The sequence below is a fragment of the Galeopterus variegatus genome, unplaced genomic scaffold (genome assembly GCF_000696425.1).
Source record: "Galeopterus variegatus unplaced genomic scaffold, G_variegatus-3.0.2 Scaffold203, whole genome shotgun sequence".
Classification (NCBI taxonomy): Eukaryota; Metazoa; Chordata; class Mammalia; order Dermoptera; family Cynocephalidae; genus Galeopterus; species Galeopterus variegatus.
In genome coordinates this window covers 169333-197149 of record NW_007726314.1, presented here as the reverse complement: position 1 = coordinate 197149, position 27817 = coordinate 169333, and the positions used below count along the sequence as shown (strand labels likewise).

Below are 27817 nucleotides of genomic sequence, written 5' to 3'. Positions count from 1 at the left end.
GGGAGACGGGTGAAGGCGGCGGCGGAGAGCAGAAAGGGCGGACCCAAGGGCTGCGAACCAGCTCGTTCTGTTCAGCACCGTGGGCAGCACTTATGTCCTCATTAAAGATGGCGGCAACAGCTTCGTTCGTCAGAACTGCCATGCGCGACGGGTTGTACCACCGGGTTTGGGGCGTCGGGGCGAAGAATGGAGCGAACCATCGGGGCGGCCGGGAGCCATGTTGGAGCGGCGGGAGGCGGCAGCAGCGTCGGGGATGCTGTGGTGGGGCCGGCAAAAGCCTGGACCGCACGCCAAAAGGGCTCTGGCCGCGGAGTAGATGGTGCCCAGAGGGAGGCGGCGGCGCGGAGCGACAAACCGAGGGGTGGGGTGCCGGTGCGACGGCAGAGGCCCGGAAAGGGGCCCGAGCGGCAGGGCGGGCCCAAGGCCCGGACCGGGACGGGGGGCGGTAGAGGCCGTGCCGGTAGGCGGGAGGTGATGGCGAGGCGGCCGCCGTGGCGGAGCCTCAGGGGACCATTGACCCCGGTACTCCTGCTCCTTCTCCTCCTCTCTTTGTTTCCCCTCAGCCGGGAGGAGCTGGGGGGCGGCGGGGACCAGGGCTGGGACCCGGGGGTAGCTACCGCTACGGTGCCAGGGGCGCAGATCAGCAGCGGAGCCTTAGTTCTTTGTCCCAAGACTCTCGGTGTCCGGGAAGATGGGGGGCCTGGCCTGGGAGTCAGAGAGCATGTCTTCGTGGGGCTCCGAGGGAGAGGGCAAAGCGCCCGGAGCTGTCGAGGGCACTCCGAGCAGCCGAACGTGGAGCTGGGGAATAAACACGGGGTCCAGGCACTGGGCAGCCGCAGACGAGAGACAGGACAGGGACCAGGGTCTCTGTTATGCTGGCGCCCAGAAGTCTCCTTTTGCGGGCGGACAGGACCTTTGCGAAGAGAGAGTCTGTCGCCACAGGCTCTGTCCCTAGGGCTTCCGGGCCCGGCGAACAGCTCGCCCCTACCTTCGGACCTTCTGGCTCGGTCTCGTGGTCCCAAGCCTGTGTCCTCCCAGCGTAACGCTGGGACAGGTGCCCGCAAAAGAGTGGGAACTGCGCGCTGCTGTGGGGAATTGTGGGCGCCAGGACACAGGGGTCAGGGCGATAGAGCCACGACATATCGAGCGGAGAGAACAGCCCCTCGGCATGACTTTCTTCCCGGGGTTGCGGGATCTGTCCCCGGGCTAGAATCAGCACCTCTGACGGCAAGGACAGCTCCTGCTCCGGGTTCAGCACCCCGTGAATCTCGGACAGCTCCCGAGCCGGCGCCCGAGCGCATGCGCTCCCGGGGTTTCTTCCGCCGCAGTTTCCTCCTGCAACGTCCCGGGCCTCACCCCCCGGGTATCCGGGCGCCTCCGGCAGCCTGGAGAATACCCTCAGCGAACCGGGCACGCCCCCGTCGCGCCGCAAACCGCCACCCTCAGTTTCCGCAGTACAACTACCAGACGCTGGTGCCGGAGAACGAGGCAGCGGGCACCTCGGTGCTACGCGTGGTGGCACAGGACCCGGACTCGGGCGAGGCCGGGCGCCTAGTCTACTCGCTGGCTGCGCTCATGAACAGCCGTTCGCTGGAGCTGTTCAGTATCGACCCACAGAGCGGCCTCATTCGCACGGCGGCCGCTCTGGACCGCGAGAGTATGGAGCGCCACTACCTTCGAGTGACGGCCCAGGACCACGGCTCGCCCCGCCTCTCGGCCACCACCATGGTGGCCGTGACAGTAGCCGACCGCAACGACCACGCACCGGTGTTTGAGCAGGCGCATTACCGGGAGACACTTCGCGAAAATGTGGAAGAGGGCTACCCCATCCTGCAGTTGCGTGCCACGGACGGCGACGCACCCCCTAACGCCAACCTGCGCTACAGCTTTGTGGGGCCGCCAGCCGCGCGCGCCGCCGCCGCCGCAACCTTCGAGATTGATCCACGCTCTGGCCTCATCAGCACCAACGGGCGCGTGGACCGCGAGCACATGGAAAACTACGAACTGGTGGTGGAGGCCAGCGACCAGGGCCAGGAGCCCGGGCCGCGCTCGGCCACTGTGCGCGTACACATAACTGTGCTGGACGAGAACGACAACGCGCCCCAGTTCAGCGAGAAGCGCTACGTGGCGCAGGTGCGCGAGGATGTACGCCCCCACACGGTGGTGCTACGCGTAACGGCCACGGACCGGGACAAGGACGCCAACGGATTGGTGCACTACAACATCATTAGCGGCAACAGCCGTGGCCACTTTGCCATCGACAGCCTCACGGGCGAGATCCAGGTGGTGGCGCCTCTGGACTTCGAGGCAGAGAGAGAGTATGCCTTGCGCATCCGGGCGCAGGATGCTGGACGGCCACCACTGTCCAACAACACGGGCCTGGCCAGCATCCAGGTGGTGGACATCAATGACCATATTCCTATCTTTGTCAGCACGCCCTTCCAGGTCTCTGTCCTGGAAAATGCGCCCCTGGGCCACTCAGTCATCCACATTCAGGCAGTGGATGCAGACCATGGGGAGAATGCCAGGTTGGAGTACTCCCTGACTGGTGTGGCACCTGATACACCTTTTGTGATAAATAGCGCCACTGGCTGGGTCTCTGTGAGTGGGTCCTTGGACCGTGAGTCCGTGGAGCATTACTTCTTTGGCGTGGAGGCCCGAGACCATGGCTCACCCCCACTGTCTGCCTCAGCCAGTGTCACAGTGACTGTGCTGGATGTTAATGACAATAGGCCTGAGTTCACAATGAAGGAGTACCACCTACGGCTGAATGAGGATGCGGTTGTGGGCACCAGTGTGGTCAGTGTAACTGCTGTAGACCGTGATGCCAACAGTGCCATCAGCTATCAGATCACAGGCGGCAACACCCGGAATCGCTTTGCCATCAGCACCCAGGGGGGTGTGGGTCTGGTGACACTGGCTCTACCATTGGACTACAAGCAGGAACGCTACTTCAAGCTGGTGCTAACTGCATCTGACCGTGCCCTTCATGATCACTGCTATGTGCACATCAACATCACAGATGCCAACACTCACCGGCCTGTCTTTCAAAGTGCCCACTACTCAGTGAGCATGAATGAGGATAGGCCAGTGGGTAGCACTGTGGTGGTTATCAGTGCCTCTGATGATGATGTGGGTGAGAATGCTCGTATCACCTATCTCCTGGAGGACAATCTTCCCCAGTTCTGCATTGATGCAGACTCAGGGGCCATTACGCTACAGGCCCCACTGGACTACGAGGACCAGGTGACCTACACACTGGCTATTACAGCTCGGGACAATGGCATCCCACAGAAGGCAGACACCACTTATGTCGAAGTGATGGTTAACGATGTGAATGACAATGCTCCACAGTTTGTGGCCTCCCACTACACGGGGTTGGTCTCTGAGGATGCCCCACCTTTCACTAGTGTCCTGCAGATCTCAGCTACTGACCAAGATGCTCATGCCAATGGCCGGGTCCAGTACACTTTCCAGAATGGAGAAGATGGGGATGGAGATTTTACCATTGAACCCACCTCTGGTATTGTCCGTACAGTGAGGCGGCTGGACCGGGAGGCAGTGGCAGTGTATGAGTTGACTGCCTATGCGGTGGACCGTGGTGTGCCCCCTCTGCGAACTCCGGTCAGTATCCAGGTGACGGTGCAGGATGTGAATGACAATGCACCTGTCTTTCCAGCCGAGGAGTTTGAGGTGCAGGTGAAGGAGAACAGCATTGTGGGCTCAGTGGTGGCCCAGATTACTGCAGTGGACCCTGACGAAGGTCCTAATGCCCATATAATGTATCAGATTGTGGAAGGCAATATCCCTGAGCTGTTCCAAATGGACATCTTCTCTGGAGAGCTGACAGCACTCATTGACCTGGACTATGAGGCTCACCAGGAATATGTGATTGTGGTACAGGCCACGTCTGCTCCTCTGGTCAGCCGGGCCACTGTGCATGTTCGCCTGGTTGACCAGAATGACAATAGCCCTGTGCTCAACAACTTCCAGATTCTCTTCAACAACTATGTATCCAACCACTCGGACACATTCCCCTCAGGCATCATTGGGCGCATCCCAGCTTACGACCCTGATGTCTCTGATCACCTCTTCTACTCCTTTGAGCGTGGCAATGAGCTGCAGCTGCTGGTGGTCAACCAGACCAGTGGGGAGCTGCGACTCAGCCGAAAGCTAGACAACAACCGCCCACTGGTGGCCTCCATGTTGGTGACTGTCACAGGTGAGGGGCAGGGGCAAGCAAGTGATCTACTGACTCCAACCTGTCAGGGCCTCAGGGACTCCAAGGGCATCTCAAGCCAAAGAGGGCTTTTCCAGCCTTCCAAGAATCCCTTAAGTATTGGGTTCCTGTACCCCACAAGATCTGCCATAGACCTCACAGGAACTCCGCTTAGGTTCTTGGGCAGTCTCCACAGAACCCCAGAGATCTCAAAGCATCTAGCAGACCCCATGAAGACTGTAAAGAACTGCTCCCCTACCCCCCAAAGGCCGGAGTTCAGGGGTAATGCCCTGGAGGTCCCTGTATGGGCCAGTCAGTTCATGCCCATGTTCATGGTGAGGGTTACTTTGATGAAGGGTTCAGATCAAGGGCTACTTTGAGTCTAGTCTGGCCCTCACCCTATCTGTGCAGGAAAAGGAGACCAATAGTTTAGTGGTCAGGAACAGCAGCTCACTATGGCGGCTTTAGGCAGGGTGGACCCACCTTCGTTTGGCTGCTGTACAAGGGGCTGTCTGAGGCCCCGGTGTTTGGGAAAATGTCCAGAGGTCCACCTACCTCTTTCCTGCCTCCAGTGCTTCAGGCTTTCACAAACCCCTCCTTAATAGGAGGGTGCAGTCAGGAGAGGCTCTCAAAGTCCCATCTACTGGAGGCTGCAGAGGTTGGGAGGCTTTACTGGTGCTCATTCCTCAGTTCTGAAGCAGGGACTCAGCACTTCCAGAGAAGGCACAGCCTTCAAGAAACAATCCTTATTGACTACCCAATTAGTGCTAGAGTCTGGGGACAAGGTGAACAAGGCAGATAAACACCTCACTTTCACCTCTCACATTGGCCACTAAAACCACAGGACCCAGGTGTGTGGTGGTGGGCAACTTGCTAACTCAAAAATGCGTGTGTGTGTGTGTGTGTGTGTGTGTGTGTGTCCAAGACCCTCCTGGAGCTTGCTTACCCAGGGTTCTGGGGGATAGTATTGAGTATTCATTGGACCAGGACCCTTTCTAGTGCCGCCATCAGTTTGCTGACCTGAGATAGGGGGTGGGTGATCCCTGACCTGGAATCCTCCTTGTTTCTTGGAGGGGATGTTTTGCTGGTTCCACCATGCTGGGAGAGGGGAGAAAGGGAGGGTGGATGGGAATTGGTGGCCAGTGGCCCTGGCTCCTCTTTGTGTCCTGAGTGGGGGTGGCCTGCTGACCATGATAAGGTGGGGAAGTGTGGGTTACTGACCACTTAGAGACTTACTTGTGTGCTGTTGGGGTAGTGACCTGCTGACACATGTGCAATGTGGGGGGTGGGGGCAGGGTTGATCCCTGGCCCAGACCCCTCCTTGTGTTGTGGGTGGGAGGAGGAAGTAGCAGCTTGTTGACACCCTGATGCTGGGGGAGATGGTGATCACTAGTCCCAGACCCCCTAGTGTCCTGATGGGGTCAGCCTGTTGATTCAAAGGTTCTGGGGCACTGGGTAGTCACTGGCCCCAGCCCTCTTGTGTCCCAGGGAGGGGCAGCCTCTGACTCCCAGGCTGACCACCGCTCCTGACCCCGCCTGCAGACGGCCTGCACAGTGTGACGGCGCAGTGTGTGCTGCGCGTGGTCATCATCACGGAGGAGCTGCTGGCCAACAGCCTGACCGTGCGCCTCGAGAACATGTGGCAGGAGCGCTTCCTGTCGCCGCTGCTGGGCCACTTTCTCGAAGGCGTGGCCGCGGTGCTTGCCACGCCCGCCGAGGACGTCTTCATCTTCAACATCCAGAACGACACGGACGTTGGGGGCACCGTGCTCAACGTGAGCTTCTCGGCGCTGGCGCCGCGTGGGGCCGGGGCGGGTGCTGCGGGGCCCTGGTTCAGCTCCGAGGAGCTGCAGGAGCAGCTGTACGTGCGCCGTGCAGCGCTTGCGGCTCGCTCACTGCTCGACGTACTGCCCTTCGACGACAACGTGTGCCTGCGCGAGCCCTGTGAGAACTACATGAAATGCGTGTCCGTGCTCCGCTTTGACTCTTCCGCTCCCTTCCTGGCCTCGGCCTCAACGCTCTTCCGACCCATCCAGCCCATCGCCGGCCTGCGCTGCCGCTGCCCGCCAGGCTTTACGGGCGACTTCTGCGAGACCGAGCTTGACCTCTGCTACTCGAACCCATGTCGCAATGGCGGCGCCTGCGCGCGGCGCGAGGGCGGCTACACCTGCGTCTGCAGCCCGCGCTTCACCGGTGAGTGGGCGCTGGGCTGGGGGCCCGGACCAGAGCTGGGTGAACCTCCTGCAAAGCTTGGGGGCGGGGCTACAATGCGAGTGAGGACCGGACATCGCTTCTGAGGCAACAGGAGCTGGCGTGGGCGTTAGACTGCAAGCCCTAGAGCCTGGCCCAGAGCGCGCCTAAGGGCACGAAGGCATAGCCGCCCGAGGAAGCGGGGAGGATTGGAGGGGGCGTGGCCGTGACCGGAGCGGGGCCAGACCGATGGGGGCGTCCCCACAGGGAGCTCGACCTTTCAGAGGTCTTGGAACCCGTCTTTGAAGCACGGGGCCTTTGGACGCGCAGGGCCCGCTGGAGCAGGGGAGTGGCGTGGTCGGGGCAGCTTCTGACCGCGGCTTGTCCCCTAGGAGAAGACTGCGAGCTGGACACGGAGGCCGGACGCTGCTTGCCGGGCGTCTGCCGCAACGGGGGCACCTGCACCGACGCGCCCGACGGCGGCTTCCGCTGCCAGTGCCCGGCAGGCGGCGCCTTCGAGGGCCCCCGCTGCGAGGTGGCCGCACGCTCCTTCCCGCCCAGTTCGTTCGTCATGTTCCGCGGGCTGCGGCAGCGCTTCCACCTCACACTGTCCCTCTCGTAGGTGCCCGCTCCGTGTCTCTGAGCGCCTCACGCAGTCCCTACCTACATGTCCCTAACTCACATTCCTGACTGCCCCATCCTGACGTCCCCACAGGACACCGCCCCCTCCCCTGATGCCCCGGCCAGGTGTCTCAGATCGCCACCATTCCTGACGTCACCGCACTGGCGTCACCAGGTGGTCCCGCCCAGCCTCATCGCTTCCTCTCACCCCAGCCTGGCTGAGAACCTTCTCGTGGGGATGGTGGACACGTGAGGTGGTGTCTGGCACTTGAAGCACCTCTTCTCCCCACTCTACCCAGGTTCGCGACGGTGCAGCCAAGCGGGCTACTCTTCTACAATGGGCGCCTGAACGAGAAGCACGACTTCCTGGCTCTGGAGCTCGTGGCTGGCCAAGTGCGGCTGACATATTCCACGGGTGAGTGCCCTTGCAGATGTGTGTGATGGCCAGTGGGTGCACATGTGCGTGGGACAGCTGGAGGATGCAACCCTGAGATCCCTGAGGTTTGCCTTACTGTGCATCTTGAACACACATCTCCATGCCAAACAGACCACAGTGAAGACTCAGCTCCATGGCCATTCCCTGTGGGAACGTCCATTTCTAAAAGAAGTGTGTTTCTCCTATCTGTTCAGAGGCACTCTGGTCCAACCAGTGTGGTCACCAGTGGAAAGACTGATTGATGCATCCCGGGTGACCCTGGGAGTCGCTGTGCCCATATGACTAGGTGTGGTGGGGGAACTCAACAGCTCCACGTGCATCTCTCCCACAGGTGAATCCAACACAGTGGTCAGCCCCACAGTTCCAGGAGGCCTGAGTGATGGGCAGTGGCATACAGTGCATCTGAGATACTACAACAAGGTGGGCACCACCCTTGACATAGAGTATGGGGGAAGTTGGAATGTTGAGTTTTGCTCCTCGGGGGTTACCCCTTGGGGCAATGTTAACTGGTGTGCCTGCGTCTTTAGCCCCGGACAGATGCCCTTGGGGCTGCTCAGGGTCCCTCCAAGGACAAGGTGGCTGAGCTGAGCGTGGATGACTGCGATGTGGCAGTGGCTCTGCAGTTTGGTGCTGAGATTGGCAACTACTCATGCGCGGCTGCTGGTGTGCAAACAAGCTCCAAGAAGTGAGGCCCCCACCCCCTGGTCCCCATGTCCTCCGCCTGCCAAAGCCCACCCCAACCCCACATCCATTCCTCACCCCAGCCTGCCGAACTCCCCATCCTTTCCGCAAACCTCCAGATTTCCCCCTCCCCTCAAAGGCCCTGAAAACCTGCTCACTGTAGCCCCCAATCCTGTATTCTACCTTAGACTCTTGCTCCCACACATAGTCCCCAGGTATCCAGTCCTCCAAAGTCTCCACTCCCACTCCCCCTCCCCTCAAAGGCCCTGAAAACCTGCTCACTGTAGCCCCCAATCCTGTATTCTACCCTAGACTCTTGCTCCCACACATAGTCCCCAGGTATCCAGTCCTCCAAAGTCTCCACTCCCATATCCAAGTCTCTCTAAGGCCCCACATCCCCACCCATCCCCTTAATCTCATGCCCAATCCCCCAGACTCCAGTTCTCCAGTCCCACCACCTTTCCCTAGACTATCTGCCCATTATGAGCTCTCCTTTGCACCCCCACAGCCAAAGTAAAGCCCTAACTTCTTCCTCCTTAATCACTCTATTCTCTGAGTCCTACTTCCTAGTTTCTGTGGCCCCCAGGAGCAACCCTACTCTGGCCCCAGTCCCACCAATGACCTAGATCCCTGACCCCCAGGTCCCTGGACCTGACGGGCCCTCTGCTCCTGGGGGGTGTCCCCAACCTTCCCGAGAACTTCCCCGTGTCCCACAAGGACTTCATCGGCTGTATGCGAGACCTGCACATCGATGGCCGCCAAGTGGACATGGCGGCCTTTGTTGCAAACAATGGCACCACAGCAGGTAGGCCCAAAGCTCCTACCAGCCCAGCCCACGGTCCTGTCCCCATCATAGGGAGGTGGAGGGCTACATGGGGTGACTCCATATCTGACCTCAACCTGGTCTCCTTCGATGGCATGTGCCATGCTATATAGGGACTGACTCCTACCAATCCCATCTTCCCGAGATAACAAGGGGCTGAGATCATGGCTTCTTTTGGCCCCTCTGGACTCCAATATCCTGTCCAGCACTTGTCCCCCCACCCATGTTCTTCTATCCTCCATGTGCCTTCCTCTTCTAGGCTGCCAGGCCAAGATGCACTTTTGCGACTCAGGCCCCTGCAAGAACAGTGGCTTCTGCTCAGAGCACTGGAGCGGTTTCAGCTGTGACTGCCCTGTGGGCTTTGGTGGCAAAGACTGTCGGCTCAGTGAGTGTGCAGCAATGGGGCAGGAGGGGCCTGCAGGGTAAGATCTGTTCCTGGGGTGGGGCCTGTGACCCTGCTCCTCTTATCCCCTCAGCCATGGCCCATCCCCACCATTTCCGTGGCAATGGAACACTGAGCTGGGACTTTGGAAGTGACATGGCTGTGTCTGTGCCATGGTACCTGGGGCTGGCATTTCGGACACGGGCGACACAGGGGATCCTGATGCAAGTGCAGGCTGGGCCACACAGCACACTCCTCTGCCAGGTGTGTCTACCCTTCCAATCCCTCCCTACACCCTCAGCTCTCAATCTAATGCCACCAGCAACACTCCTGTGGGTTCAGGCCTTGTCACACTACATACTTTTCTGCCAGGTGTCCTGACCACACTTGATGCTGCTCTAGACTCTGGCCTCTTGACTGTAGTCCCCACCATGATACCTTCTGCAGATGCAGGGCATCAGCATAGCTCTCTGTTGTGCTAGCTGCACCAATCATGACACCTGGCCTTGTTGTCTGCCCCCTGACCTCATATCAGTAATATGGTGTCCCCTGGCACGGTGTCCTGTGTGCCAGGTAGAGCCTTGACTGAATTTTTCTGACCTCTGAGCCCTCTGATCTCACCTCCCAGCTCCAGCCCAACTTAGGGCTCTAACCCCGGGGCTGTGCATCTCTACCCACAGGTAGATCAGGGGTTGCTGTCTGTGACAGTGACCAGGGCCTCGGGCCGTGCTGCCCACCTCCTCCTGGACCAGGTGACCGTCAGTGATGGCCGGTGGCATGATCTGCAGCTGGAGTTGCAGGAGGAGCCAGGTGGCCGGCGGGGCCACCATGTCCTCATGGTCTCACTGGACTTTAGCCTCTATCAGGTGTGACCTCTGACCCCAGGGTAGCCTGTTCTCAGCCTTCCAACCAGACCCACTTTATCTGACACCACCTCTAGTCTAACTCTTTTCAGTTCCCTCTGCTGCACTAAGTCTGATGTTCTCCCAGCCCACCTCCTTGCCAGCCATGTTGGTCCACTGTCAGGCCCTCCTCACATCAGGGAGGCCACCTAGACTTCTCTGGCCTAATCTTGGGGAATCTCTGTAACCAGCACTTTGCCCGACTCCTGGAAGCCCCTTCTGATCTCTGCCCCGATCTCTACCCACCCCAGGTCAAAATCACGGAATTTCAAGGTCTGCTCTGGGTCCAGGAGGGAGGGGCCTGTCTGAGCACAGCTCTTCACTTGGACCTTCCCATTACACATCACCTGTGCCCCAGCAGGTTCTCCACCATTGGGAGTAGCTCATTCCCAGACCACTTCCCTGATACAGAGGGACAAAGCGAGGTCATGCAGGGCTAGAAGAAGGACAAGACTGATTCTGGGGCATGGCAGGGGTCCATCAGGCAGCCGATCTCCCCCAATGCTAACTGTCCCCCTCCTCCAGGACACCATGGCGGTGGGGAGTGAACTGCAGGGCCTGAAGGTAAAGCAACTCCACGTGGGAGGCCTGCCCCCCAGCAGTAAGGAGAAGGTTCCTCAGGGTCTGGTCGGCTGTATCCAGGTGGGGGTCAGCATGGGAATGTGATATGGGGGCATTAGGGTCAGTGATCAGAAGTCAGTGGCTCTTTGGGACCTGAAAGATAGCATTCAAATGGGGGTCGGCATGTGGGGGATGGATGGCCCAGAGCTATCAGATAGGTCAAGCCTTTCTGTGTTGCTGGAGGTGAGAATCTAAGATTATCAAGGGTCATTAAGGATCTGTCAGAAACAGAACAATTAGGGGTGCCACAGGGGGACTGAGTTGGGGATATTATGGGGGGCTGGGGTTTTTTGGGGGTTCTTGGGGAGACTGCATGTTAGGGGTCATCAGACTGGGTGGGTGGCTCTGCAGGACTTGAGGCTGAATTGCCTTGACATGGGTCTCACCCCTTGCTGACGGTGTCCATAGGGGGTGTGGCTTGGTTCCACACCCTCTGGGTCCCCAGCCCTGCTACCCCCAAGCCACCGAGTGAACGTGGAGCCTGGCTGTGTTGTGACCAACGCCTGTGCCTCTGGGCCCTGCCCACCGCACGCTGACTGCCGAGACCTCTGGCAGACCTTTTCCTGCACCTGCTGGCCAGGTGGGCTTTGAGAAGGTGGGGGAAAGGATGATCTGAGCAGGAGCCAGGGGACTATGGTGAAGACTGGGGACCTAGAGGGCCTGGAGGGGGCAGGGACTGAGAAGGGCAGGTGTTTGCTTCCTTCCATGCTCTGTGACCAGTATCCTGAGCTTCCTGACCCCATCTTCAGGTTACTATGGCCCAGGCTGTGTGGATGCCTGCCTCTTGAACCCCTGTCAGAACCAGGGGTCCTGCCGCCACCTCCCAGGAGCCCCTCATGGTTATACCTGTGACTGTGCAGGTGGCTATTTCGGGCACCACTGTGAGCACAGGTAAGAGGCTGGGTGCTGAGATGATGGAGAGACCTATCAGGGACAGGGAGGGTTACAGATATCATCGAGGCATCTCACCTGGCTGTCCACCCTTAGGATGGACCAGCAATGCCCGCGGGGCTGGTGGGGGAGCCCATCCTGTGGCCCCTGCAACTGTGACGTTCACAAGGGCTTTGACCCCAACTGCAACAAGACAAATGGGCAGTGTCACTGCAAGGTGCGCCTGGTCCCTGATCCCTGACTTTTTTTTTTTTGGTGACTGACCAGTGTGGGGATCCAAACCCTTGACCTTGGCATTATAACACTGCTCTCTAACCAACTGAGCTAACTGGCCAGCATAACTCCTGACCTTTTAACCCTTCCTTGGACATGATCTGTTTGTTGTTAAGCTTGCTGACCTCCGCCACCTGACTTCGGCCCTAACCTCTTACCGTCTTGTGACCTAGTTGCCATCTCTTATCCTTGACCCCTAACCCCTTCTTTGCCTTCATTTGAGGCCTGGTCTTCCTTTTGGCCTCTAAGTACTGTTCTCTTTATGCTTTGCCCTTGATTCCACCTGTTTCCCAAGCCCTGACCTAAGACCCTGTCTTAAGCCCTGACCTCTGACTTCAGGCCCCTGACCCATCCTCAAACAGGAGTTCCACTACCGACCTCGGGGCAGTGACTCTTGCCTCCCATGTGACTGCTATCCTGTGGGCTCCACCTCGCGCTCATGTGCACCCCACAGTGGGCAGTGCCCCTGTCGCCCAGGAGCCCTTGGCCGCCAGTGTAACAGCTGTGACAGTCCCTTTGCAGAGGTGACAGCCAGTGGCTGCCGGGGTAAGCAAGCTCCACCCAAATCCATCGGTAGAGGGCTGGTTCCAGCATGCTGCCATCAAGTATCAGTGGCATGCTTTTTGCTCCTTGGCTAGGGACTCTGGGAAGCTTCCAAGGGAGACCATTTACTCCCAGGAAACCCCACGTTTACCCCAGGTACTTTGTTAACCTGTCACAGAGCCTAACAGGCCAGTTCCTGAGAAGCCATCAGGGGAGTGGTGGGCAGTAGGCCTGGAGTGGGTGGTGTAGGGGCAGTAGGTGTGGCTGTCACTTCCCCTGGACCCTGGCCACCTGGCTCAGTGCCTCCTCTCTCCCTAGTGCTCTATGATGCCTGCCCCAAGTCCGTGAGGTCTGGTGTGTGGTGGCCCCAGACCAAGTTTGGCGTCTTGGCCACAGTGCCCTGTCCCAGGGGGGCCCTGGGTGAGTATGCAGGGAGTAGGGGCATCGCTAAGGTTTGGGTGGCCCTGTTATCTGGCTGCTGGAGCCACCTCTTTTCCTGCGTTGGGTGTCTTGTACCTGCAAAGAGGCAGGAGTGGGTTGGGAGTCCATGTGGACCCCTCACTACATCTTCGGGGTTCTGGGTCCCTCCCTACATTCTTACTGAGCCTCCATCTGTTTCTCTTGGCTTCTGGGCAGGATTGCGGGGTGCAGGTAAGGGGTACGTGTTTGCTCAGGTGCACTGCCCTCTCCCGCTGCCAGAGCTTTTGCCAATCCCTCTTGCTGCCTGAGGTCCCTGCAGACCCCTCCCCGCTGTCTGAGGTCTCTAAAATCTACTCCCAACTGCTTGAAGTCCCTGGAGGCCTCTCCTCCTGTATGAGGACCCTTCCCTGATTCCTGAGGTCCTCAGAGACCCCTCCCTGTTGCCTGAGGACCCTGCAGACCCCTCCCCACTTCCTAAGATCCCTGCAGATGCTTCCTTAGTTCCTGAGGTCCCTGCAGGCCTCTCCCTACTGCCTGAGGTCATGAAAGAGTCCTCCAAGCTGTCTGAGGACCCTACAGCTTCTTCTTGCTGCTTGAGGGGCCCTCCCCACTCCCTGGGGTCTCCTCAGAACCCTCCCTGCTTCTTGAGGTCTCTGCAGTGGCTGGACACAAGTTGTCTGTGTGTGCATGCTCATGTGTGTCTTTCTGTGCCTGTGCATGTGTCTGCGAGTCTTTCTTGGTGGGGAGAGGGTTCTGTGTTTAAGTTAGGGTCCCTCTTGTTGGTGGCTACAAGCTCTCTCAAGGCCCAGGTCAATTCTCATTCAACCTCCATCCCAAGCCCACAAAACAGGGAGAGAGATGACAGCAAAGTCACCACTGGGGCAGTTAAAACTTGTGTGAGAACACTACCCTCACCTCTTTCGTCACAAAATACTCCTGAAGACCTCAGCAGTGTTGGCCTGTCTGTGTATGAGAGCACTGTGTGTCTGTGTGCTTGTCCTGGTCCATGCATCTGTGTGTGTGTATCTATGTGGGTGCAGCTGTGAGCATTGTGTGTGTGTGTGTGTGTGTGTGTGTGTGTGTGTGTGTGTAGCCCTGCCCTTTGCTCTCCTTTATGTGATTGGTGGTTGAGAATAGTCAAGAATTGACTGATAAGCCACTGGGGCCTGCCTGGGCTTGGGCTGCTATATCCAGGGGTCCAGCCATAGACGCCTACTACTCTGGCCTCTGCCTCAGGGCTCCCCCTGGGATAGGGGAGGGTGCTGTGGCCACCTCTTCAACACAGGTATCTAGGCCCCAGACCTGACCAGGGATCGCCTGCCCCCAGGTGCTGCTGTGAGGCTATGTGACGAGGACCAAGGTTGGCTAGAGCCTGACCTTTTCAACTGTACCTCCCCTGCCTTTCGAGAGCTCAGTCTGCTGGTGAGACTCTGCCCACACCCTGCCCTGTGCCCAAGAGACCTTCCCTGGCCCCGGCCCTGGCCTCAGCTCCCCCAGACCGCTGGTGGGCCCCGGATATCATGCCCCAGCCCTTGACCTCCTGGGTTTTTCCTGATTGTCCTTTAAACTGGGCAAGCTATTTTCCAGCGAGCAGGAACCGGTCTGTATGTGGGATCCGAACCCTCGGGTGGGAGCGCCGCTGCGCCTCCCAAGCGGCGCACTTATCCAGTGCGCCACCGGGCTGGCCCACCCCTGTGAGGTTTTTGAGAAAGGCCTAAGGGACCACAGAGCAACCAATCCCGTCCTTGTCCTGGCAGCTGGATGGCTTAGAGCTGAACAAGACAGCACTGGATACTGTGGAGGCCAAGAAGCTGGCTCAGCGGCTGCGGGAGGTGACTAGCCACACTGACCACTACTTTAGCCAAGATGTCCGAGTCACTGCCCGCCTGCTGGCCCACCTGCTGGCCTTTGAGAGCCATCAGCAGGGCTTTGGGCTGACAGCCACACAGGATGCCCACTTCAATGAGGTGGGGCTGTGCCTTATGTTTCCGATCCCCTGGCCCTCCAGCTCCTTGCCCCTGGCTCCCCAGCCCCCCAGCCTTGAATCCCCAGGTTTGACCCCTCCTGACCTCTGGGGAAATGAAGGTCCTAGACTCTCCCTCCTTCCTTGTCCTCTCCAGCCCCACCCCTTTCCCTGTTGGGACCCAGTTTAGCATCTGGCCAGACCCCTCATACCTGCCCTGTCCCCGCACACATCCTTACCACCTGGCTGAGGCCAACACCATCTCTAACCTCCCAGAATCTGCTGTGGGCTGGTTCTGCACTGCTTGCTCCAGAGACTGGGGATGTGTGGGCAGCGCTGGGGCAGCGGGCCCCCCGGGGCTCCCCAGGCAGCGCGGGACTGGTGCGGCATCTGGAGGAGTATGCGGCCACGCTCGCAAGGAACATGGAACTCACATACCTGAATCCTGTGGGGCTGGTGACACCCAATATCAGTGCGTGGTGGGTGGGGCAGGTCAGGGCAGGGGGCTGTGAAAGGGCAGGGACCTGGAGGTCTGTGGGGTTGGGGCTGTTGGTGTCAAATTAGTGGCAGGAGGCTGTGCCACCACCCTCAGTGCTTTGCAGGGACAGGCTCTGTGCTGGTAGCAAGGAAAATGTGGATTGTGGGACTTCGGTGCAGGATAGGGATAGGAGGGAGTGGGACGGACCCTCAGCATGGGAGGAGGTCCTTGATGGGTCCCACCTTTCTTTCTCCCGGGCAGTGCTCAGCATTGACCGCATGGAGCACCCCAGTTCAACCCGGGGGGCCCATCGCTACCCCCGCTACCACAGCAACCTGTTTCGGGGTCAGGATGCCTGGGATCCTCACACCCATGTGCTGCTGCCTTCCCAGTCCCCACGGCCATCCGCATTTGAAGGTGAAAGCCCTTGAGTGACCCCTGTGCCAGGTCCTGTTTTCCTGTTCCTCGTTCCAAGCAGGACATCATGTAGCCCTCCTGCCAATTCTTCCCTTGCCAGACCTCCCCCATGTCAGACACCTTATGTGAGACACTCCCATGTCAACCCCCACCTCACACCTTGCCACACCCTTACCTTGCCAGATCCTCTCCCTCGCCACAGATGACCCCTCCCTGGCCTTGAGTATTCCCTGCATGGGCCCCTGATCCCCCCACCCCCAGTTCTGGACCTGCAGGGAAGAGATCCCTGTGCTTGATGCTGGGTTCGGTTCAGAGCTGGGTTTGTGGGTACTCAGGGTTGGAGGTCACTGACAGTGGCTCCTCTCCCTCCCCTGGCAGTTCTGCCCACAAGCAGCAGCATGGAAAACTACACTGCCTCAAGTGTGGTTCCCCCACCTGCCCCCCCAGAGCCGGAGCCTGAGCCTGCGATCTCTATTGTCATTCTCCTTGTTTACCGCACCTTGGGAGGGCTGCTCCCTGCCCAGTTCCAGGCCGAGCGCCAGGGCGCCAGGTACCATGGGTGGAGTTATTCCCAGGCACCTCACACCTGAGCTTCCTGCAAACTTCTGCCCACCCTGGCAGATGAGCAGGTTCACAGACATATGGAGATGCTCCTGTGCACAGCTCCCGGAGTCCTACCCATGCTGGGTTCTGTGGGAATTGCGTTCTCTGGAGTTGGGTAGAGTAGCAGAGCTGCAGGCTGACATTCATGGAGCCACAGATGGGAGCAGTCACACAGGAGGGGGTATATGAGCAGGTACAGACACGTAACTGGTTGATAGAGACAAATAGTCTGTAGCTGCTCAGGCCTTAGGCCTCAGTCTGGGCAGTGAGTCTGAAGCCCCTTGATACTCCCCAGAGTCTGGAGGGGTTCTCAGAAGCAGCATTCACTCCAGACCCAGGGTCGGCCATGGCAAATAGCATGAAGACAGTGTGGGGTAGGCATTCAGAGCTTGGGGAGGTCAGCAGTATCTGAGGCCAGGTGGGGTGTCTCCTCAGGCTTCCCCAGAACCCCGTTATGAATTCCCCGGTGGTCAGTGTGGCTGTGTTCCATGGACGCAACTTCCTAAGGGGTGTCCTGGAGTCCCCAATCAGCTTGGAGTTTCGCCTGCTACAGACAGCGAATCGGAGCAAGGCGATCTGCGTGCAGTGGGACCCACCTGGCCCGTGAGGACCCCCACTCTGGAAGCCCTTGGTCCCCCTGTTGCCCCTGGGAGGCCAACTGATAGTCCCAGCCTGCCCCTGGGGTCCCTTACTAGTGCTGCTGTGCAACTAGGCCCACAAGGAATGCCCTCCCCAACTCCAATCCCCCAGCCCCTTCCACAATTGCTCACAAACACCCTCCTGGCCATGGGCCACTCCCCAGAGTGGATGGTAGTTCTAACGGCCCTGTGGCTGCAGGGCAGACCAGCATGGTATGTGGACAGCACGAGACTGCGAGCTGGTGCACAGGAATGGGTCCCACGCACGGTGTCGCTGCAGCCGGACAGGCACCTTCGGGATCCTCATGGATGCTTCTCCCCGTGAGGTGGGGCTGTGTTTAGTGTTCCAAGGAAGTGGGGGATCAAAGGGGCAGGGAAGGGCCGGCCTGTAGCTCACTCGGGAGAGAGTGGTGCTGATAACACCAAGGCCACGGGTTCGGATCCCATATAGGGATGGCCGGTTAGCTCACTGGGTGAGCGTGGTGCTGACAACACCAAGTCAAGGGTTAAGATCCCCTTACCCATCTTTAAAAATAAAGGGGGGGGGGCAGGGACGTTCTGCCCAACATCCCAGTGACTGTGACCATGACCATCTCTGTCTTCACAGCGGCTAGAGGGAGACCTGGAGCTGCTGGCTGTGTTCACCCACGTGGTTGTGGCAGTGTCTGTGGTTGCGCTGGTACTGACTGCAGCCATCCTGATGAGCCTGCGCAGCCTCAAGTCCAACGTGCGTGGGATCCATGCCAATGTGGCAGCTGCCCTGGGGGTGGCAGAGCTCCTCTTCCTGCTGGGGATCCACAGGACCCACAACCAGGTGCAGGGTCAGGGCCAGGGCACCTGTGTCCTGATGACCCAACCTGGCCCAGAAAGGCCAGGGGCCAAAGCTCAGGGTCAGAGACTAGGGATGCTCAGGTTGGGGCCAGAGTTTGGGGCAGGATGCTGAGGTAAGATGCTGTGGTTTAGGTGTCAGAGGTGGGAAGCAGATGCCTGGGGTGGAGGTCAGAGGCGGGCGAGGCAGGAGAGGTCCTGACTCCCCCCTCCCCTGCCTGCAGCTGGTGTGCACTGCTGTCGCCATCCTCCTGCACTACTTCTTCCTCAGCACCTTTGCGTGGCTCCTCGTGGAGGGGCTGCACCTCTATCGCATGCAAGTTGAGCCACGCAATGTGGACCGTGGCGCCATGCGCTTCTACCATGCCCTGGGCTGGGGCGTCCCTGCTGTGCTGCTGGGTGAGGGCCCTGCCCATTCACCCCTTCAGGGCTGTGATCCCTAACCTATGTCCATCACATGGCCTGACCCCTGACCTTGTCCCAATCCTGATCATGACCCTAACCTCAACCCCCCATGCCATCTCCTTAGGGAGGAGCCTGCTTCTCCCCATATGTGGGAGGGTCTGCAGCTCTAGAACACACCCTTTCAGTCCTACCTCTTCTCTCCCCAAGGCCTTGCTGTCGGCCTGGACCCTGAGGGCTACGGGAACCCTGACTTCTGCTGGATCTCGGTCCATGAACCCCTCATCTGGAGCTTTGCTGGTCCTGTTGTCCTTGTCATAGTGGTGAGTGCCCTGCAGTTGGTGCCACTTGGGTGCTTCCCTCACGCGGGCAAGGGGTGGCTATAGTAGGTGTGGTCAGGCGAGGGATGCCAGGTGGCAGTCTGCAGGCTTCCTAGACTCAGACTCCATTTCTGTTCTCTGGTCACAGATTGACCACTCCCCACTCAACTGGCATGGAGAAGGAGGATGTGGGGTCAGAGGCTCAGCTGCCTTTCCCTGCCTCTGTCTCTGCATCTTTCTCTCTCCATCTCCATCTCTCATGCTCTCCCTGGTTCCCTATCTGTGATTTTTTCTGTGATTCTAAGCTCCTCTGTCTCTTTGCTTCTGATCTCTGTATCTTTGTGTGCATGTATGACAATTTCTCACTGGTTCTACCTCTCTCTGTGAGTCTTGGTCTTTGTCTGCCTGTCTCTCATTGTCTCTCTCTCTCTGCCCTGCCCGGCCCCACATGTCTGGCCACGGTTCCAGATGAACGGGACCATGTTTCTCCTCGCTGCCCGCACGTCCTGCTCCACAGGGCAGAGGGAGGCCAAGAAGACCTCCGTGCTGTGAGTTGGCTGGCAGGGGAAGGAGGGATTCTTAGGATGGCAGGTCCCTCCTGGGTGGGGTCTGGGGCCCCCAGAGCATCCCTGGTGCAGGTTGGCTCCAAATTCTGGATGGAAGGATGAAGTCACCCTAGCCCTGTCCGTCTGTGGTGCTCTTGTCATACTCCGGCCCCATACATGCTCTACTCTGCTGTCTTTCCTTGTCCCCTGGGTCTCCCCAGAGTCTCCCATGGCTTGGGTGGCTCACTTTTCCCCCTGCCTTGTGTGTTCCCACCTACCTTCCATGTTTTCTCTCATGGCCCCCACAACCCTTTGTGTTTTTTCCATGTCCCCTCATAGTTCCGTAAGTGCTCTCCTGGTCCTTTGTGTCACCTCCCATCTCCCCCATTGTCCTCCTGAGACCTCTGTGTTCCTGTGTGTCCTGCGTGACCCTTGCATGTCCTCCTGTGTCCTCCCATGTCCCTGCAGCAGGACCCTTCGCAGCTCCTTTCTGCTCCTTCTGCTGGTCAGTGCCTCCTGGCTCTTTGGTCTCTTGGCAGTCAACCACAGCATCCTGGCCTTCCACTACCTCTACGCGGGACTCTGTGGGCTCCAGGTAACTCTGGTACCCTTCCCCATCCCAGACCCAGCTGGGCCTTCAGCAGGTTGCGTCCATTCCTAGGCAGGGCTTTGACCCTAGGCCTGGAGCCAACTCTTACTGGATGACTATTGCCAGGCTGGGTGCTGACCCAAGACCAGATACTGGCCCTAAATACTGACCCCGGGCTGGGTACTGATCCTGGATTGACCTTCACTGGCACTGAGGCTCCTGGCCCCTTGCTTATCCACACTGACTTCACTGACTCCAGTTCCTCATGCCACTCTGACCTCTCACTGCCCATGCTGACTTTTCCTGACTCCTGTACTGAGCAGCCTTGGGCTCCTCACTGAGTCATGCTAACCTGCAATGACTGATCCCCCCTTGCTGACCCAAAGTGACTTGTACTGGCCCCTGACTGACCCCTTGGTGACCCTACTCTAACCTTCTCTGACTTTCTGATCTCTCACTGACCCCACACTGACCCTTGCTGAACCGCAGGGCCTGGTGGTGCTGCTGCTCTTCTGCGTCCTTAATGCAGATACCCGGGCTGCCTGGACACCAGCCTGTCTGAGCAGGAAGGCGGCACCTGAGGAGGCAAGGCCAGCACCTGCCATGGTGAGGGGCTACCAGGCTGGAGAGTAGGGTGGGGGCCTGGGAGGCCAAGGTTTGGGGCTTCCTCAGCGCTGACTCATACTCCTGTCCCCATTCAGGAGAGTAGGGTGGGGGCCTGGGAGGCCAAGGTTTGGGGCTTCCTCAGCGCTGACTCATACTTCTGTCCCCATTCACCTCCCCAGGGGCCCGGGGCCTACAACAACACGGCTCTCTTCGAGGAGAGTGGCCTCATCCGCATCACTCTTGGTGCCTCCACTGTCTCCTCTGTGAGTAGTGCCCGCTCTGGCCGGACCCAGGACAAGGACAGCCAGCGGGGCCATGGCTACCTCAAGTGAGTGAGGGTCACGCTCACTTAGTCCGGCCCCACTTCACCAGGGGTTGGCATTACCAGGTCCTAGGGCAAGTGGCTCCACCCATCTCAGCCATATGGGGCCCTGCTCTGCCTCTGCTCTAGACGCATCCAGGGACGCCCTCAGAGCCATTCCACATGCAGCTGGCTATGCACTCAAAGACACTCAAACATCCAAAGCATGCCATCCCATCCCTCTTTAATGGGGGCTCCTGCATTTCCAGGGACAATGTCCTGGTTCGACATGGCTCAGCTGCTGACCATACTGATCACAGCCTCCAGGCTCACGCTGGCCCCACTGACCTGGACGTGGCCATGTTCCATCGAGATGCTGGTGGGGTTGGGGGCCTGGGTCAGGGAGGAGGGAGGCAGAGGTTCCCTCCCTAATCCCCCTTTCTTCTGCCCCAAACTGGGGTGGTCCACCTCCCCCTGGTCACTGCCTCAGAAGGCACCTACTCACCCAGCCCTGGTTCTCCCAGTCTACCCCTGACCCGGCCCACTACCCTGATAAATCCCAGCACTTCTGTTCCTAAGTCACTGCAATCTCTGCCCGGGTCCCCTGCCCCAACCTTTTGCTGTATTCACCCTCAAGACCCCCAACTGCAGGCTCTTTCTTTATCCTCCAAGACCTTCGCCTTCCCAAACTGCTGTTATACCCTCCTCCTTCTAACCTTCCCAATTCTAGGTGCAGACTCCGACTCTGACAGTGACCTGTCTTTGGAGGAGGAGAGGAGTCTGTCCATCCCTTCTTCAGAAAGTGAGGACAATGGCCGGACGCGGGGGCGATTCCAGCGTCCACTCTGCCGGGCAGCCCAGAGTGAGAGGCTCCTCACCCACCCCAAAGGTGATGGGAGCCTTCTGACCCCATGGATGACCAAGGGACACCCCATTTTCCACTTACATCTGATGCAGGGATCCTGCTATCTCCTGAGGATGTCTGGGACTGCCCCATTGGGAACCTCTGGGGTCACTGTTGGGACCCCTCTGCACCTCTCCCCATCCAGCCTCCCAGCAGTGCTTGGGAGACCTGGGAACAGCCTGGGTAACAGAGTAATGAGGTCAGGGATGTTACAGAGTGACATGTTATCCCTGCAGCTCCTTGTCTTCCCTGTGGATTAGGGTTCAGCCTGGTCTTCCTGACCCCTCAGGCTCCCCCACCTCCGGTCTCTATCCACCTTCAGTGAAGAGTGGGGGACTTATCAGTAACTCCCTCCCTGGATGGCTCCATTGATCTCTGCTCAGTGAGAACATCCAGGGTTCCTAGGGTCATTAGGGTCAGGGTCCCTGAGTCTGGATCACAGGGGTCATGAGTTACTGGGGTCAACCTAGAGGCTACTGTAACCTGCCCTGGCTTCACAGATGTGGATGGCAATGACCTCCTGTCCTACTGGCCAGCCCTAGGGGAGTGTGAGGCAGCCCCCTGTGGTCTGCAAACATGGGGCTCTGAAAGGCGTTTGGGGCTGGACACTAACAAGGACACAGCCAACAACAACCAGCCAGACTTAGCCTTGACCAGTGGGGACGAAACTTCCCTGGGCCGGGCCCAGCACCAGAGAAAAGGTATGATCTCCGACTCTTAGCCTGTACTGCAGGAGCCCTGGGGGCTGCCCTTGCCCTGACCCAGGGAATTTCAGCTACCTGATACCAAACTGAGAACTCCTCTTACTCTGATCTGGGGGATTTCTGCTCCTCTACCCTGCTTCATGGTCCCTAGGGACTGCCCCCATTCTGACCCAGGGAGTTCCTGCTCGCCCTACCTCCCCCATACCCTGGCCTGTACCACAGGGAACCCCGGAGCCACTTTTGCTCCAATCGAAGGGATTCCTCCCTCTCTCCAACCCCAGTCTGCTTTGCAGAGACCCTAGGAGCTGCTGCCCGCAAGATCCTAGAGCCCCTGCACTGATCTGGAAGGTGTCTACTCCCCTACCTTGCTTTACAGGGACCACCAGAGATTGTCCATTCCCCAACTCAAGAGGTTTCTGCCCTCACCCTTGTATCACAGGGACCCTGGGGATTGCTCCTGCCCCAACCCAGGGGATTCCTTCCCTTTGACTCAGGCCTGCATTACCAAGACCTGGGGGCGGCCCCTCTTCTGATCTCAGAGGGAGATTTGTCCCTTCCTCTGCACCATGGGAACTGCCTCTGACCTGATCCAGAGGATTACTGCCTCATCTCTCTGACCCCTGTCCTGCCACCTCTCTTGTACCCTCAGGGGCTGCCACATCCGGAGACCCAGGGAATTCCTGCCTGCCTCCCCACAGTGTCCCCCCTTTTTTTCCTCCCCCAGGCATCCTGAAGAACCGGTTGCAGTACCCACTGGTGCCACAGACCCGAGGTGGCCCTGAGCTGTCCTGGTGCCGTGCAGCTACCTTGGGCCACCGTGCTGTGCCAGCTGCCTCTTATGGTCGCATCTATGTTGGCAGGGGCACAGGCAGCCTTTCACAGCCAGCCAGTCGCTACTCTTCCCGAGAACAGCTAGACCTGCTCCTCCGGCGGCAACTTAGCCGGGAGCGACTAGAGGAGGCCCCTGCCCCTATTCTGCATCCCCTGAGCCGGCCAGGTTCCCAGGAACATCTGGATGCTGCGCCAGTCCGCCTGGAGCCCAGAGTTCGGGGCAGCACTCTGCCAAGGAGACAACCACGCCGGGACTACCCTGGCACCATGGCTGGCCGCTTTGGGTCACGGGATGTGCTGGATTTAGGGGCGCCCCAAGAGTGGCTGAGCACACTGCCCCCGCCCCACCGCACCCGGGACCTTGACCCACAGCCCCTGCCTCCGCCCCTCTCTTCCCAGCAGCAACTCTCAAGGGACCCCCTTTTGCCAGCCCGGCCCCTGGACTCTCTGTCTAGGAGCTCAAACTCTCGGGAGCAGCTGGACCAGGTGCCAAGCCGACACCCCTCACGAGAAGCCCTCGGGCCACCCTCACAGCTACTCAGAGCTAGGGAGGACCCAGCCAGTGGCCTCAGCCATGGCCCCTCCACAGAGCAGCTGGACATTCTCTCCTCTATCCTCGCCTCCTTCAACTCTGCAGCCCTCTCCTCTGTGCAGTCCTCAAGCACACCCTCGGGCCCTCATACCACTGCCACACCTTCCGCCACAGCCTCTGCGCTTGGGCCTTCCACACCACGCTCTGCCACATCCCACAGCATTTCGGAACTGTCGCCAGACTCAGAGTAAGCACGGTCCAGTCACGTGCTCTAGCCGTATTAGCTTAGGGCAACCTCCTGTGTCCCCTGCCTTGTGTTCCACCACACAATGGTGTTGGCAAACAGGTGTGGGCTACGTCTGGCTCAGCACAGCCAGGCACCACAGGCTGGGGACAGAAATGCGGCAGGGAATGAGGGTGTGACTAGCAGGGACTTGCCCGCTGTATGATTGGGGCCAGTTCCCTGTACCTCCCTGGCTAAAGAGGAGACGTAGCTGCCTTCCAAAGGTCTTGAACTAGAGGAGGGGGGAGAGTGGGAGTCAAGGCCTAAAAGTGGGAGGTAACCTGGTACGTTACAGGGAGGGACAGGGAGGAGAGGAGGCTTTGCCTGGGAGGCTTTGCTTAGGGGGTCATATGGGATAAGGAGGGGGTGTAAGTGGTGTCATGATAAGCCAGGCTGAAGAGATGACTTTAAGGGTAAATTGTTCATTCATCAGAATGATTTATTCAGTCAATACTAAGCTCCTCCTGCCTGTGGGCACTGTGGAGTGGTGTTCACAGGAGTTGAGTTGGGACCTGGTACATCTCAAGAGCCTGTGGGCCTCTGTGGAGTGGGGGATGGCAGACATACCCGGGAAGTAGCTGGATACATGGGACTCAGAGAAGGAGTGCGGGAGCACAGAGGAAACCGGAGCAACTGGGTCAGGCTCTGTGGGAGTTTATGAGAGATGGCTTTGAGGGAAGGGGCCTGTGGGGGTGGCACAGAGGACCAACAGAACTGAGCAGGACCGTGTAGGGAGAGGACAAAGGAAGGAGGGAGGGGCAAGGAGTTTCAGGGGCATAGTGCTGGGAGAGATGCTGGGAGGTGAGGATGAGAGGGAGCCCACCCACCACCTGGGTCCCCCTGTGGTCTAGCTTTGGGGCCTGGCTATGTGGGAGGTGGGCTGGGGGACTAATAGGGGTTCAGACTCTGGAGTCACACAGGTCTAAGTTTGAATTCTGTCTCTCACCTCACTAGCTATGTGACCTTGGTCGGGTTACAAGCCTCTCTGAGTCTCAGTTTCCTCATCTGTGTAAGGGGTCTGTAGTAATAAACTCTTTCAGATGTGGAGATTTATGAGACAATATCTGTCAAGTGCTTAACATAGCATCTGTACATAGTAGGTGCTTGCTAAGCACTTAGAGAGAAGACCTAGGTGGTGAAGGAGCCTTGCTGAGGGCTCTGAAGAACCCCAGAGGCAAGGGTGCTTGGGGAGGTGAAAGGAGGTACACCAGGCTAGGTCCATGGGGAAGCCCAGAGTCCTCTCAGCAATGTCCTTTGATTCCCACATTCGACTCTACAGAGTTCCCAGAAGTGAAGGTCACTCCTGAGGGCAACAGTATGGACGAGAACAAGGAACAGCCGAGGGCAATGGAGGATTTGGGCTAACAGAAGAGACTCCAGGAGTTGGGGGCTGATCCCAAGGCAGCTTCCTCCCCACTCCCCCGCCCAGCCCCCCAGCTTTCCGTGTTGCCTCGGTTGCTGGGGTTCCATGCGCATCTGTGAGCATATGTGTGACAGGTGCAGGGCAGGGGGATCTGAAGGGAGGACTTTTATACTTTTTATACCTTTGTAACCAGAGAGATATGTTATTTTTCAGCTTTCTGTCTCCCAGGGGTCTGAGGCTGGGCTGGGAGGGGGCGGGGGAGGGAGACAGAGATGTGGAATTTGGCCCCATTTGGGTCCCTAGCAAACCATATGCTCTTTTCTCTCATCTTTACTGGGTAGAGTCAGAGAGGTGGGACAGATGCCCTCCTCCCCCAATTCCACCTCCCAGGTTGATCTGAATATTGTCAGGACCCAAAGTGCAGAATTGATCTTTGCTTTTATTTCTTTTATTGCCAGCTGTCCGGTATAGGGATTTGAACCCTTGACCTTGGTGTTACAACACCGAGCTCTAATCAATGATCTTTGCTTTCTCTTGAATTCCCCAAAGGCCAAACTTCTGGGGCTGAGGGTTGGTCTTGGAAACAGGGGTCCTCTGAGCTCCTCACGGGGGCTCACTCACACCACACCTCCCTGTAGATGTGTGTGTTTATTACATGGAGTCCCTGCCATTTACTGCCTTATGACCTAGAACTGATGCTGTGGGTGCTGGTGGAGCAGCAGATGTCATGTTTACAGAGCAAGGCTTCCCTTTCTCCCATGGGGAGGGGCTCAGGCCTCTATTCAGACATTCCTGCAGAGGGTGGGTAGAGGGGTCATTTGCCTGCCCCTGCTCCTGCTGTGAGCAAAAGTTGTTTGTGGTGCCATTTGATTCCCTGACACTGCCCCCTGCTAGACTTTATTCTGAGGAGTGTGGTGGGAGGGTGGGCAAAGGGAGCAGTAACACGGGAATTCAAGACCCAGAATGTAGGTGCCACTGCCTCCCATGTTTACAGGATCCTCCCTGGCCCTGGGCACCCAGGCTGCAGGAAGTGACTCAGTTCCACTCCTCCTTTATTCCCTTAAAAAGGGAAAAATGACTGTTAGGACCCTGTTCACAAATCTCTCATTTTTGTTACTTTGTCTGCTGTCCAGAACTGGTGACATGGTTTCCCTTGGTTTACAGTTTGAGGTTTAAAGAATTTTTTCACTTTGTTTACAACTTAAAACTTTGAGCTTTTACACTTTGTTTACAGTTGAGAATTTTTTCCCCCTTTGTTTACAAGTGAAAGGTAGGGAAAGCGGGAGAGGGGCTTGGAGGACCCACCTGTGAGGACCCTGGATCCCACCATCTGAGGGGGTTCTTAGCCCCCCAGCTCTCCCAGGCCAAAGGTCAGCCCTGAGTCCCCTGTTTAACAGCAGATCCAGAAGGCCTCAAGAGTAGGCATCCTCTTACTGCTGGTAACAGTGGTTGTGGTAGGGGTGTGGAGGTGTGTGGGGGGCAGAGGGGCTGTGCAGACACCTCCCCACACCCCACCCCATGCATACTCTTGGGAGACAGTTTTCAAGGAGATTAAAAATTCTACTTCACTGACTGGTGCCAAATCCCACCAGCCAGGACCCCAACTCTCCTTTCCCAGGATGACTCCAGCCCTTTGAAGGGCTGAGTGGCCTGCTGCGGGTGGGAGAATGCCCTTGCTATGTCCTAGGTTCTGTAGATGCCCCTCTCTGGGGGTCCCCCCCCAACCCAGCGGCCTCCTTTCCTGTCTGTGTAAATTGTTCCGTGAAGCCGCACTCTGTTTTGGGAATAAACTTCTATAGAAAACACTTTTTTGCCTCTTTCTGTTGGGGGGGAGGAGGGGAGGAATGCAAGAGGGTGTTTGTGAATGATTCAGGCCAGACTGACCTTTGAGAGGAATCTGTGGCCCCCTTTCCCCCCAAGAATATCCAGCTATTTTTAGCCCACTTTGTAGATTTGGACCAGGTTTCTATCTCTCTCACCCTGAAATCTGGCCCTTCACCTTGTGATTGGGGCCTGAAGTTGGAGCACAGGTGCTGGGAGTAGGCTGCCAAAAAAACCCTCCTCCCTGGTCACGGCACGAGGACTTCCTAAGTCTTCAGGGCCTGCACCCCTGGCCTGGGCGTTTTTTTTGCCAGGGCCAGGGGTCAAACCAACCCTAGGAACTGCTCTTGCAGTTCCTGTCCTGCCCACTGACAGCACTGACCCCCACCAGTCTCTCTGACTTGGAGCAGGCGGGACGTTGCGTTCCTCCGCGGTTCAGGCAGGAACTTCCAGGCACAATGCCTGGGCTGTGCTTTGTGCCAGGGTGTGGGAGTGGGGGTGGGGAATCCTCGCAGCCTCGTTTCTGGTCTGGATGGCCAGAGTTGAAGGGGAAGCCTTGGGGACCGGGTCTCAGAGACATGCCTGAGGGTGGCACCCTCAAATGGAGGCATGAGAGGCCCCACAAATCTGGATTCCCCCACCGAGAGTTAAGGCTGGGGTCACCGGTTCCCAGGCCTCCTGACCACT

At 58.4% G+C, this 27817-nt stretch overlaps 1 protein-coding gene across 1 annotated transcript; it reads left to right on the top strand.

The window, feature by feature from the left end:
- The first annotated feature begins 474 nt into the window (after positions 1-474).
- On the top strand, positions 475-27114 carry CELSR3 (cadherin, EGF LAG seven-pass G-type receptor 3). Its single transcript, XM_008565746.1, has 35 exons — positions 475-4222; positions 5762-6412; positions 6802-7027; positions 7330-7445; positions 7798-7886; positions 7994-8151; positions 8789-8952; positions 9230-9355; positions 9447-9616; positions 10033-10218; positions 10780-10896; positions 11284-11455; positions 11625-11766; positions 11863-11983; positions 12402-12585; positions 12901-13002; positions 14330-14424; positions 14760-14969; positions 15242-15437; positions 15705-15860; positions 16239-16410; positions 16899-17066; positions 17301-17427; positions 17709-17915; positions 18154-18328; positions 18542-18654; positions 19120-19199; positions 19668-19791; positions 20275-20391; positions 20571-20719; positions 20962-21071; positions 21423-21581; positions 22097-22297; positions 23025-23910; positions 25226-27114. The coding sequence occupies exons 1-35, from the start codon at positions 475-477 to the stop codon at positions 25251-25253; spliced, it is 9945 nt and encodes a 3314-aa protein (XP_008563968.1). The 3' UTR covers positions 25254-27114.
- Positions 27115-27817: the final 703 nt, after the last annotated feature.

Coding starts and splice junctions, on each gene's coding strand:
- CELSR3 (XM_008565746.1), top strand. CDS start 475: ATGGCGAGGCGGCCGCCGTGGCGGAGCCTCAGGGGACCATTGACCCCG. Junction 14,425..14,759: donor TTCGAGAGCTCAGTCTGCTG/GTGAGACTCTGC, acceptor TTGTCCTGGCAG/CTGGATGGCTTAGAGCTGAA. Junction 17,067..17,300: donor CAGTGGGACCCACCTGGCCC/GTGAGGACCCCC, acceptor CTGTGGCTGCAG/GGCAGACCAGCATGGTATGT.